The 12,744-nt window shown below is 38.8% G+C and overlaps 1 protein-coding gene across 5 annotated transcripts in view; it reads right to left on the bottom strand.

Annotated features, from left to right (window-relative positions):
* Positions 1-12,744, bottom strand: part of MARCHF6 (membrane associated ring-CH-type finger 6) — an 82,165-nt gene that overhangs the window by 53,192 nt on the left and 16,229 nt on the right. For 2 of the 5 annotated variants that reach the window (XM_077879579.1, XM_077879578.1), the window contains exons 1-4: positions 8,865-8,919; positions 7,925-8,021; positions 7,225-7,298; positions 3,126-3,269 (exon numbers count right to left, since the gene is read on the bottom strand). In XM_077879579.1, coding sequence (XP_077735705.1) covers positions 3,126-3,269; positions 7,225-7,298; positions 7,925-8,021; positions 8,865-8,904 — 355 coding nt within the window. In that variant the 5' untranslated portion in view covers positions 8,905-8,919. Of the gene's footprint in view, positions 1-3,125; positions 3,270-7,224; positions 7,299-7,924; positions 8,022-8,864; positions 8,920-8,992; positions 9,110-11,964; positions 12,104-12,744 lie in introns of those variants that run through there. The other 3 variants (XM_077879582.1, XM_077879580.1, XM_077879581.1) reach the window with 3 other exon arrangements.

Raw genomic sequence — 12,744 nt, forward strand, 5'->3', positions numbered from 1 at the left:
TTGGGTTGTCTGCTTTTTTCTGATTTTTATGAGTTCTCTATATACTCTAGATACAAGCCCTTTGATGTGTGTACCGCAAATCTCTTCTCACTCTATGGGGCTGGTCATTGTCTCTTAAAGATATTGAAGTATGAATAAAAGTTCTCAATTTCAATTAAGTCCAATGTATTCAGTATTTTCCTTTATGGTTAGTCTCCTACATTTTTTTTTTAAAGATTTTATTTTTATATTCCGAGAGAGTGAGAGAGCATGAGTGAAGGAAGGGGCAGAGAGAGAGGGAAAGAAAGCATATCAAACTGACTCTATGCTGAGCGTGGAGCCTGACACAGGGCTCAATCTCACGACCCTGAGATCATGACCTGAGCCCAAATCAAGAGACAGATGCTTAACTGACTGAGCCATCCAGGCACAGAAATCTTTTTTTTTTTTTTTCTTTAAGATTTTATTTATTCACTCATGACAGACACACAGAGAGAAAGGCAGAGACACAGGCAGAGGGAGAAGCAGGCTCCATGCAGGGAGCCCGATGTGGGACTCGATCCCAGGTTTCCAGGATCACACCTCCGGGCTACAGATGTGTAGGTGGCACTAAACCGCCGGACCACTGGGGCTGCCCAAATCTTGTGGTTTTAACATCCACATTCAGGCTTATGATCCATCTCCAATTATTTTTTGTGTCAGGTGTGAAATAATGACATAGTTCATTTTTCTCCATATGGCCATCTAGTTGATACTATTTATTGAAAGTATGATTCTTCTTCCACTGAACAGCGTGGCATCTTTGTTGCGAATCAGGTGATGATAGAGATGTGCGTCTATTTCTAGACTCCAGTTGGTTACCCCAATAATTTTTAATGCAGAGTGACCCTATATCTTCCCATCTCTGTCTAGAGTATCTACAGTCTCCTCACAAATAAGATAAAAAGCTCTCATTTCTTAAATTTCTATCCTCTCCTCAGAGTTTCTGCCATGTTTAAATCATCTAGAATTTTAGTTGTAGGCTATTACCAAAAATTACCAATTATTGTAGATTAAAATAATTGCTAGTTAGCTGTAGGAAGCACCGGTCTCTTTTTCGTTGTAGCTCACGCTTCTGATTCCTCACTCATTTTGGTAAAGTATATTCTCAAACACTTTTTTCATAAATAGTTAAGAGATGACAAACTTTTCATGTCCTTGCATCTACTGACATGTCTTTATTAAATTGTCCCTCTGTGAATAACTTACGGGTAGATTTCAGGTTCAGAGATGTTGTCAAAGGCTGAAGTTTCTGTTGTCCTCTAGCATTTTAGAGCTGCTAATTTTTAAAGTCTGACACCAGTCTCATTTTTACTTTGTAGAATAATTTGCAATTGGAACATCTATACACCATTTTATTCAGCTGTGGGAAACTAGAATGTGTTTCGGTTTGTGAGGCTGTCTCTTACCATGATCAGTTCTCTTTCAATCGAAAAGATGCCTGTCACTTCCTCATGTCCATGATCTTTCACCTTGTCAAATTAACCTTGTCAAAGTACTTACTAGACAGGTACTGAAACAACTGAATGCAGCCTTCATCTCCTGATTTTCTTCCCCTCATTCTTGCTACTTCTTGTATCTTTGAGTTACATTCTAGAGAAGCCTTGGCTCAATCTCCTAGTTCACTACTTCACTTTTTTTTTTTTAATATTTTATTTATTGGGGATCCCTGGGTGGCTCAGCGGTTTCACGCCTGCCTTTGGCCCAGGGCGCGATCCTGGAGTCCCAGGATCGAGTCCCGCATCGGGGTTCCCGGCATGGAGCCTGCTTCTCCCTCTGCCTGTGTCTCTGCCTCTCTCTCTCTCTCTGTGTCTATCATAAATAAATAAAAAATAAATCTTTAAAAAAAATATATATATATATATATATATTATTTATTTATTCATGACAGACAGAGAGAGAGAAAGGCAGAGACACAGGCAGAGGGAGAAGCAGGATCCATGCAGGAAGCCCGATATGGGACTCAATCCTGGGACTCCAGGATCACCCCCTGAGCCAAAGGCAGACGCTCAAATGCTAAGCCACTCAGGCGTCCCTCTACTTCACTTTTTAAAACCAATTCTGCTATCCCATGTATCCCCAAAGACTTTCATCTTCATAAATGATGTATTTTATTTTAAAGAGACACAAGGCTATTAATTATATTTATTTAAATATCCCACTTATGTTTAACTCTGAAGAGTCATACCTACATAGTCTGGCACTATATGCTATCTACCCTTCTGCATATCTTTAAAAATAACAAAAACCCAAAAAAGGCTAGTATAGCAACCTCCCAGAAAACCTCCTATACCTTGAAAGATAAGCCTCTCAATTACTCGGGACTGTTACAGACAGATATGTGAGTTCCTTTAAAAAGGGAAGGGGAAGGGATCCCTGGGTGGCGCAGCGGTTTGGCGCCTGCCTTTGGCCCAGGGCACGATCCTGGAGACCGGGATCTAATCCCACGTCGGGCTCCCGGTGCATGGAGCCTGCTTCTCCCTCTGCCTGTGTCTCTGCCTCTCTCTCTGTGTAACTATCATAAATAAAAATTTAAAAAAAAAAGGGAAGGGGGAAAAAAATTCAAAGTAATCCAATTTTTGCAACACATGAAAGTACTAATATACTTCAAATAGTAAAAATCAAGATCCTTCTGATTATAATTTGATTTTGCTTTTTCAATTCTTTCATGAACTTTCATTATTGGCTTCTATATGCTATTTTTCTTTCCCCCATTCATTCAAGGAAATGACTTTTGAAAATAGTTCTTTATTTAGATGGACGTTTTCTTTTTTTTAAAGATTTATTCATTTATTCATGAGAGACACACAGACTGAGAGAGAGAGGCAGAGACATAGGTAGAGGGAGAAGCAGGCTCTTTGCTGGGAGCCCAATGCAGGACTCGATCCCAGGATCACAACCAGAGCTGAAGGCAGGCGCCCAACTGCTAAGCCACCCAGGCATCCCAGCAGATAATGTTTTCTAAGCGAGGTTTTCGTAATACATGGAATTGTAACATAAAATAACTCAATATCATCCAAACAAAAATATGATGCAATATTACTTTATAATATTAAATAGTTATGTAATTTTAAAATAACTCCAATCACAGAGAAGTGAATACTCACATGCTGTAAGAGGAACAACTCCCAACCATGCAAAGGCCACAAGTGTATAATGAAACCAATATCGTATTGCAGTGCCAATACTTGTAACCAGTCCAGCAAATATGTCTTGGATTGGAAGCCGTGAAGGCATATCTGGAGAATAAACTGGAAGAGGAAAAAAAAGTAGATATAATTTCATAAAGACTCAAAAACAGTTTAATTCATAAATATAAGACAGGCATGCAGAGCTAGCTTAACATCTTTGTATTTCACTTAAATATTGTTTCCTATTAAAAAAGTGAATCAAATTAGTTATGATAATATCACATTTACCCATAAGTCATTTGAGAGCAAATCACAGGTAAAATGTAGAACCAACAAAAAAGGCCTCTGTGCAGGAAAAAAGAGAACTTCACATCCCCCAGTCTTTGCCATAAACTTCATGCAAAGCTAACTCATAACACATTTTAGCATTTAAACAATGCAATTATCTGGTTTCCCAAATTATAAAAGATCAGATAAAGCGAATAGGAGCAAAAGGTAAAGCTGCTGACATATTATCAAGAAATAACCCTCTTTAGTTAAAACCACAGTAAGATATCACCTAATACCTACTGAATGGCTAGTAACAAAAAGACAAGAAATAGTGTTGGCAAGGATGTAGAGATATAGAGGACCTGTTGGTGTGAGAATGTAAATGGTGTAGCCACTGTGGAAAGGAGTATGGAAGTTTCTCAAAAAATTAAAAATAGGGCAGCCCGGGTAGCTCAGTGGTTTAGCACTGCCTACGGCCTACAGCGTGACCCTGGAGACCCAGGATTGAGTCCCACCTCAGGTTCCCTGCATGGAGCCTGCTTCTCCCTCTACCTGTCCCTCTGCCTGTGTCTGTGTGTCACAAATAAATAAATAAAATCTTTTACAAAAAATTAAGAATATACAGTATCATACAATCCAGTAATTCCACTTCTGGGTATTTACCCAAGGAAAATGAAAATATACATGCACCCTTATGTTTATAGCAACATTACTTACAGTAGCCAAGATATAGAAGCAGCCCAAGTGACCACTGGTAGATGAATGGATAAAGAAAAAATAGTGTGTGTGTATATATGGATATGTGTACATGTATATATCCATATATACACACAGCCATGAAAAATAAGACCTTGCCATTTGTGACAACATGGATGGACTTAGAGAGTACTATGCTAAGGAAATAAGTAAGTAAAAGCCAACATATGGTTTTACTTATATATGGACTCTAAAAAACAAAATAACACAAAAGCAGTAACAGACATATAAATACAGAGAACAAACTGGTAGTTGCCAAAGGGAAATGGGAGGTGGGCAAAATGGGTCAAGGAGAGTAAACCATAGGGATGAAAGGCAGAACAGAGGGAATATAGTCAATGCTATTACAATATCATGTATGCTGAATAATGGTGGCTACACTTGTGGTGAGCACAACATAACAGACAGCTATGGAATCATTATGTTGTACACCTGAAACTAATATAACATTGTGTCTCAACTGTGCTTCAATAAAAAAAATAAAGAGCCTTCCTCCCAAATACAAGCCTTAGACACAGCATTCAGAAAGTATAATCTGTAGCGAAGTCCTGTCATGTGAAAGCAAACAGCCTGATGTTTGTTAACCAATCAACCTACCCTAAATTTCAGAACAATAATTAATACTCCAACCAGTAAGTTCGGATCTTCCCAGCTCTCTTTAAGATGTGGTTCAATACACTCAGAGAAAGGTTTTGCCATGTTTTAGATTTCCTTTTTAAATGGTTTCAATGAAGACCACTGCTCCACCTCAGGTAACTCAGAAAGAACATTTGGGAGGAACAAACACCTTTCTCCAGTGAGGCCAAAATAAGGAATTATAATGTGTAAAGTTTTAAAATCAGTGATTTAAAATTAATGAGTGAACTATTACAAAACTATCCACAGCTACAAACATTAACAATAAGCTATCAACATATAGCAACTTTTTGCAATAAACCTACAAAGACCACTTACTTTAAGAGGATACTTGATACATAAGCCATTAAATCAATAAATAGTTTTTGGGAAAGATAAAAAGAATGGCATGTCAAATGATAACTAAATGTGCCAACACAAGTTTTTATTGGTCTCAAAATAAAAAAGCTCACAGGAGTATTTCCAAACTTCATGAAAATATTCAATTATTTAGAATTAGAGTGTGCTATAAACAAACCTTAAGTTGTAGTGTTTTCCTGCCCTACAGAAAAATTAAAGAATACAAAATAACTGATTTGACTTTTTTTTGATGGTGATAAATATAAAGTTCTAAAACATAAAACTGTAATGACTTTAATCATTTATACTCCCTCAAATAAAAACAAAGCAACACTAAGTTACAGAATTTACTCAGCAGCTCAGGATACTGTTAAAAAAACAAGCAAACAAACAAACAAACAAGGCAGCTCGGGTGGCTCAGTGGTTTAGCGCCGCCTTCAGCCCAGGGCATGATCCTGGAGACCTGGGATCGAGTCCCACGTAGGGCTCCTTGCCTGGAGCCTGCTTCTCTCTCTCTCTCTCCCCGCCACCCCATGAATAAATAAAATATTTTAAAAATAAACAAATAAAACAAAAACATAAAAAGCCTTTGGAAGAGAAGGGCAATGAACTAGAATCTCAGAACAAAAAGTATATTTCAAATTCTTCATAAGTTGCCAGTAGAGTTCTTTACCTATTTAAGATGCACAACATTAAATGTCTATCAATAAGCACAGGAATTATAAAATATAACTGAAATCTTAAAGACCTGCCTGCAAAATAGGTGCCATAGGTTTACAAGAATATTAAGCTTAGAAAATCTCATTTTTAAAAAGTGAATTGAGGGGGATCGCTGGGTGGCTCGGCGGTTTGGTGCCTGCCTTTGGCCCAGGGCGTGATCCTGGAGTCCCGGGATGGAGTCCCATGTCGGGCTCCCGGCATGGAGCCTGCTTCTCCCTCTGCCTGTGTCTCTGCCTCTCTGCCACCCCCCACCCCTCTCTCTCTCTCTCATAAATAAATAAATAAATCTTTAAAAAAAAAAAAGTGAATTGGAGGGGCACCTGCCTGGCTCAGTAGAATATGTGACTCCTGAACTTTCTCTGTATTATTACTGTTCCAACCTACACAATTTTAACTCAAAAGATAATACAAGTTTGAATAGTGAGAAGATATTTGATAAAAACAAGGCATCATTATTCATTTTTTTGGGTGAATAATGGTATTATAGTTACTGTTTTTAAGAATAATTCTGTTTATAGAGATACAAATTAACATATTACAGATGAAATGATAAATAATGGGATTTGCTTTAAAAAGGATAGAGAGGGGGCACCTGGGTGGCTCCATGGTTGAAAGTCTGCCTTTGGTTCAGGTGATCCTGAGGCCCTGGGATCAAGTCCCCACATCAGGCTCCCTGCAGGGAGCCTGCTTCTCCCTCTACCTATGTCTCTGCCTCTCTCTGTGTGTCTCTCATGAATAAATAAAATCTTAAAAAATAAAATTTAAAAATTAAAAAGGATAGAGAGGTGGGGAACAAGAACACAGGTAAGGAAAACCCAGTAAAGGCCACAAGTTGAAAATGAGTCAAACTAAGAGAGATGAACATGGGGGCTCATTATACCTTTTTGATTCATTTGAACTTATCTATAATAAGAAATTAAAAAGAAGGGCATCATCATCAATGCCTAGGTCAGTCCATTAAGCAACCAACTCTTGATTTCAACTTAGGTCATGCTCTCGGGGTCTTGAGACTGAACCCTGCGTGGGGCTCTGCACTGGGCATGGAGCCTGCTTAAGATTCTCTCCCTCTTCCTCTGCCCCTCCCCACTAGTGGCACAATAAAAAAGAAATATTCCACAAATTAAGTCACTCTCTCTCACACATGTCCATGTGTTAAAAGCTGATATGTAGTTTTAAAAAATATTTTCCCAAGTATTATAGCAATATTTTGTTACTATCTAACAAAGTATTGTTAATTTAATAATGTTATAATTATGACAAACAAAATTAAAAATAGTTGCTTTAAAATTGCTTAAACACCTTTATGCAGCCAGTTATAACCCAAAAATGCAACGCAAACTTCTAAAGAACTTACTTGGTGTGAAAGCAAATCTGTGCTTGCATAATTCACAGTATTCTTTTCGACTGTGTTTCAGCCACTGAACTAAGCTGCAATCACAAATACATGCATAAGTACAATAATTACAACAAAGAAATTTTAAGGCTTCATTGAAAACCAATGTTCTGTTTTATTAAAATTTTACATATCATAGAGCTTTTACAATTTTCAGTTTCATATTTACACTGCTACCCTGGGTAGCTTAGTCTAAATTCTGGTTGTCACTAACTGGTTGGCTATGTACCCAGAACAAGTTATTTTAACCTTTCTATGCTTGTTTTCTCATCTGCATAATAATAAAAACATTCCACCTCATGGTTCTAAGAATTAAATGAGTTAATAAGATGTATAAAAGCAATGAGCACTACTTGGCACAAACCATTGCATAAATGTAAGCTATTACATTTCATGCCAAGCAGAATAAGAAAATCTTAACACTTCCAATGAACAAAATAAGTTATCATGGTGGAAATGAACAAACAGGTACTCACCTGCACCTAGAAAACAATAATACCAAAATGAAAAGGCATGGTAATAAGGAATATGGGTAATTTCCAAATTTTCAAAACAAAATTAAAAATAACTTATAGAAAAAGTTCATTGAAACAATCCCTCTTCATTATATAAATGACAAAACTGAAGCTCAGACATGAAATTTTCTAAAAGGATGACTCACCATTCTTGATGAATAAACTTAATACTGCCAGTACATACACAAGGATGATAAAGAGGTTTCTCAGGTGTTCCTTCTGACCGACACACTCTACATATGTCTGTAAATGAAAAGGATACACAGAGTTATCTTTGATTATAACTTAAAAAAAAAAAAAAACAGAACCCCAAACCACAAATAATATGTTAAAGCAAGAATCCACCAGCAGCAGCAAAGTGTGATTATAATAATAATAAAGTATATTCTAAAACCAAAAAAAGTCCTAATATATAAAAAAGCCAACTGTTCCATTCGATGAGAACTGTGCTCATTAAACTGCCAAGAACTATCCCACTCACAGGCTCCAGAATGCTCCCTCTGCAGGACAACCTATGGAAACCTGGTTGCAACATTTAGACCATATTCTCTGTGATCTCCAAGGCCAAGTGCCCACCCCAATGGACAACCTGAAGGGCGACAAGCAGTGTGTACTAGAGGCAGGGACTTAAGGAAAACTTTTGATCTACTCAATGGAATTCCTTGTTAACAAGGAAAAACTGCAATCCAAGCCCAACATTAATGGATTTAACCAGTCCCCAGTGCCCACTGGGACTAGGGTACACACACACTGAGCGGTGCGGCTCTCGGCCCCCAACATTAAAAAGCACCATGTTGCTCACTCTAGATGGCTGAGCACCACTTACTGAAGTTGAGGGCTGTGGAGTACTCAGGCTAGCTAACTGGTTAGTGCACTAATCCCCCTAGTTATTAATAAGCCAGGCAAATCACTGCCAACACAGAAGGCCGTAATATGCCACTACCCACAGAACAGCTTTTGCTATGCCAGGTCTATCTGCAGGGTAGCCAGAAGGGGTTGTTGTCCAGGTTGAGTCAAATCAAGCACACCCTCCAGGGCTATGTCTTTCAGTTTCACTTTGGAACCATACCCGCCAGCTACCACCACCTGAAGAACTTTGGTTCCCTGGAAGCAACCTGAGGGTCATGAGAACGATGTGGCTGTCGGCATCATTTATGGTCAGAACTACACGGGATACATGGGATTCCAAGCCTCTTCAAACCTCCCACTTTCACCTTCATCCTTGATTAATGAAAACATCTTCCGTCTTGTATCAGTCTAGGACTTCGGACTCTAGCAATGCAGCATGAACAATCCTGCCTAATCAGCTTCTGCAAAGTTCTGACACAACAGAACGACACCAGAATTCCAGGATTCTCAGGACAGTATCCTGGCAGCCCAAGTCTGCTTTGAGCATTCTAATTTTCTCCAAATGTATACCTCAGCCTAAGGAAACTGCACCAAGAGCCAAGAGCTTTTGGGGAAGGGGGTTGGAAGGAAGATACCCTGGTGGATCTGCTGCTGCCCCTGTGGGAGGTCCAACATCAAATAAGCATTTTTAACTGCACCAAATTCAATACCTGTACTGGAGCTGGGATTACCATGGCAGCCAGTACCAGACTTCCCCTGCAGTGGATCCTCCTTAAAGGATTTAAAATGGATTCATTCCAAATAGAGGCTCTCTCTCTCTCTTTTTTTTTTAAGATTTTATTTATTTATTCATAGAGAGAGAGACAGACAGACAGACACAGGCAGAGGGAGAAGCAGGCACCATACAGAGAGCCTGACGTGGGACTGGATCCGGGGTCTCCAGGATCACGCCCTGGGCTGCAGCGGCGCTAAACCGCTGCGCCACCGGGGCTGCCCCAAATAGAGGCTCTCAAAAGAGTTCAGTGTTATTTTTCATCACTGCTGTCCCACGTCTCAAGTAGGTAATCTACATATTTGCTGCCTTTCTTGGTTGGAGTAGATGATCGACAAGCTCCCTTTACGGTACCAAACCCGGATTCATGGGCACCATGGTTGCCACTGTAGGCACTATGACTTCTACCTAAAATAGCTGACAGGTCCATGGGATATGCAACTGATCTAGGTTATCTAGAATTACCAGAGTTGCTGGTGCCTGTGGACATCAATTAGTTCCACAATTACCACAGTTATCCAGGTAGGAGAAGAAACAGTACTCAAAGCCTTTTGAACATGACCACACCACCCGCAAGTAGCTAGGATGTCCATGGATTAACTTTAGAGACAGGCATGTCCTAGTGAGGGATTAACCAGGGAATGTGGTTAGGTGCAAATGTGGATGAGCCAGTGCAGACACAGAGTGAAGAGGTCCCATGCTGTCCTATCTCCCCAGCCAGCTCTCAGGGGGTTGCAGAATTAGGGCACAGCAGTAAAAGCATGGCAAGGAGTGTCTGCATCAGGACATAGTATAGAAGAAAGCAGCAGAGACACTGCCATGCTCACACACAAATGAGGGTCGCTATGTTGTCCTCCAGAAATAAGGTGACTCTTACACCTTGAAGATTGTAAACTGGTACAGCCACTCTAGAAAACAGTATGGAGGTACATTCCTTGAAAAGTTAAAAATAGAGCTACCCTATGACCCAGCAACTGCACTACTAGGTATTTACCCAAAGGATACAAACCTAGTGATTCAAAGGGGCACCTGCACCCCAATGTTTATAGCAGCAATATCCACAAAAGCCAAACTACGGCAAGAACCCAGGTGTCCATTAACAGATGAATGGATAAAGAAGATGTGCTATGTATATACAATGGAATATTGACTCAACCATCAAAAAGAATGAAATCTTGCCATTTGCAACAACATGGAAGGAACTAGAGGGTATTATGTGAAATGAAATAAGTCAGAGAAAGACAAACAGAAGATTTCATTCATGTGGAATTTAAGAAACAAAACACAGATGAACATAGAGGAAGGGAAGGGAAGATAAAATAAGATGAAATCAGAGGAGGAGACAGATCATAAAAGACTCTTTTTAAAAATTTATTTATTTATTTATTCATGAGAGACACAGAGAGAGGGGCGACACATAGGCAGGGCAGAAGCAAGCTTCCTGAGGAGAGCCTGATGCGGGACTTGATCCCAGGACCTTGGGATCACAACCTGAGCCAAAGGCAGATGCTCAACCATTGAGTCACCAATGCGTCCCATCATAAGAGACTTAACTACAGGGAACAAGCTGAGGGTTGCTGGAGGGGAAGAGAGTGGGAGGATGCGGAAATTTGGGTGATGAGCATTTAAAAGGAGGGTACATGATGTGATGAGCAACAGGTATTACATGCAACTGATGAATCACCAAATTCTACCTCTGAAAATCAATCAAATCAAATCAAATCAAATCTTTAGGAGCGCCTAGGTGGCAGAGTCAGTTAAGCATCTGATTCTTGATTTCAGCTCAGGTCATAATCTCAGGGTCATGAGATCAAGCCCCAGATCTGAATGCACACTGAGCATGGAGCCTGCTTAAGACTGTCTCTCTCCCTCTGCCCTTCCTCCCTTGCTTGTGCACACATACTCTAAATAAATAAATAACATCTTTTTAAAAAAAGAATACAATTTTACATAATAAAACTTTTAAAAATAAGCAATGGTCAAACACGTAGTTTACAAATATCACAGTTGAACTTTTATTGCATTGACACTACCAATTCCAATATTATCAATGAAGTTCTTCAGCAAGAGGACTTAGCATGTGACTTATTTAATATGCATGTACACACAAATTTAAAAACTCATGTTAGATTTTATTTCTCTGATCATGTTTTTAAAAATGTGCTAAAACTTTCCCTGGCTATATCTTCATCGAGGGAAGAAAGCAGAAGATTTAAATAATGTCTCAACATTCCTAAAAGCCTCTTTCTGTGCAACCAACAACTCATTTCTAATTTAAAACCATTTAATCTAAATGACTGTAATACAGAATTTGGTCCAAAAAGTATCACAAATCTCTTCTGCAGTACTGATCCTATTGTTTCCCACATCGTGAAGATGTGACTGAGTTTTATTCAAAAGCACCTCAGGTATAAATATTACCCTAAATGGAAAGGTGAAGATTGTTGGTATAAATAAACTAGAATGGTGATAAGCCTTAGCTATAAAATACTTGTAAGGCAAATATTTGGCTGTTCAGCAGGCCCCAATCCCTGCTTAGACTGTGTGTCATGGGCATAGTCATACCTTATTAGGACACTGGAAGCTGGGAAAAGCTGCCAAAATGAAAGGCTGCACCTGCTCTCACTCTATATCTTCAATTAAATGTCCTTAGCTAGTCTGTGTGCAGACTACGAAGGAATTGAAGCTTCTTCCCTGCCAATCCATGTTCCAGTAGAAAAATCTGCAACAAGGCATAGGAATACAGAGCAAAACATTTTTTCTGGAAGGATACATAAACTATTAGCAGTTCCTAATTTTGTATATCAATTTTGGGGGAAAATACACATCTTTTATATGTGATGATGTCTACAGCATATATTTACATAATAATTTGCTAATATCTTACTATTAAAATCAATAGTTTCTTGTATACTTTTGTTCAAAGACATGTATAAGAACATTCATAGCAGCACAGTTTCAATAAAAATACCTCCCAAATGGGGGCACCTGGGTGGCTCAGTCGATTGAGCATCTGAGTCTTGATTTCAGCTCAGGTCTCAATCTCAGGGTTATGGGTTCAGGCCCCATGTTGGGCTCTACCTCCAAAATGGAAACTACCAAACTGTCTATCAACAGTAAAATACATAAATTTTGGTATATTCACACAACTGAATATGATATGGCAATCAGAATAAACCAACTAAAACTACAACCACCTTAAAAAAATAAAAATAAAAATAAAACTACAACCACCATTTGGATTTATTGTATACTAATGTTTAGTGATAAAGAACTCACACACACAACTGACACAAAGAATATCTATTCTACATGTAAAAAGTTCAAACACAAGAAACTAACATT

The sequence above is a fragment of the Canis aureus genome, chromosome 31 (genome assembly GCF_053574225.1).
Source record: "Canis aureus isolate CA01 chromosome 31, VMU_Caureus_v.1.0, whole genome shotgun sequence".
In the NCBI taxonomy this organism is placed as follows: Eukaryota; Metazoa; Chordata; class Mammalia; order Carnivora; family Canidae; genus Canis; species Canis aureus.